The 220-nt window shown below is 59.1% G+C and overlaps 1 protein-coding gene across 1 annotated transcript in view; it reads left to right on the top strand.

The window, feature by feature from the left end:
* The window catches only part of FAM186A (family with sequence similarity 186 member A), an 85,618-nt gene that overhangs the window by 61,111 nt on the left and 24,287 nt on the right, over window positions 1-220 (top strand). Inside the window, exon 4 of the mRNA XM_040233963.1 lies at window positions 1-220. This exon is cut by the window's left edge and continues 3,278 nt beyond it; it is cut by the window's right edge and continues 1,870 nt beyond it. Within this exon, the coding sequence (XP_040089897.1) occupies window positions 1-220 (220 nt within the window).

Below are 220 nucleotides of genomic sequence, written 5' to 3'. Positions count from 1 at the left end.
CCTGAACAAGCTCAGGCACCAGGGATCACTCTCACCCCTCAGCAGGTCCAGGCACTGGGGGTTCCTGTCACCCCTCAGCAAGCTCAAGCTCAGGGCATCAGTCTTACCCCTCAGCAGGCCCAGGCACTGGGGATCATTCTCACCCCTGAACAAGCTCAGGCACCAGATATCATTCTTACCCCACAACAGGCCCAGGCACTGGGGATTTCAGTCACCCCAC

The sequence above is a fragment of the Oryx dammah genome, unplaced genomic scaffold (genome assembly GCF_014754425.2).
Source record: "Oryx dammah isolate SB20612 unplaced genomic scaffold, SCBI_Odam_1.1 HiC_scaffold_29, whole genome shotgun sequence".
Classification (NCBI taxonomy): domain Eukaryota; kingdom Metazoa; phylum Chordata; class Mammalia; order Artiodactyla; family Bovidae; genus Oryx; species Oryx dammah.
This window is presented reverse-complemented; position numbering and strand designations above follow the sequence as displayed.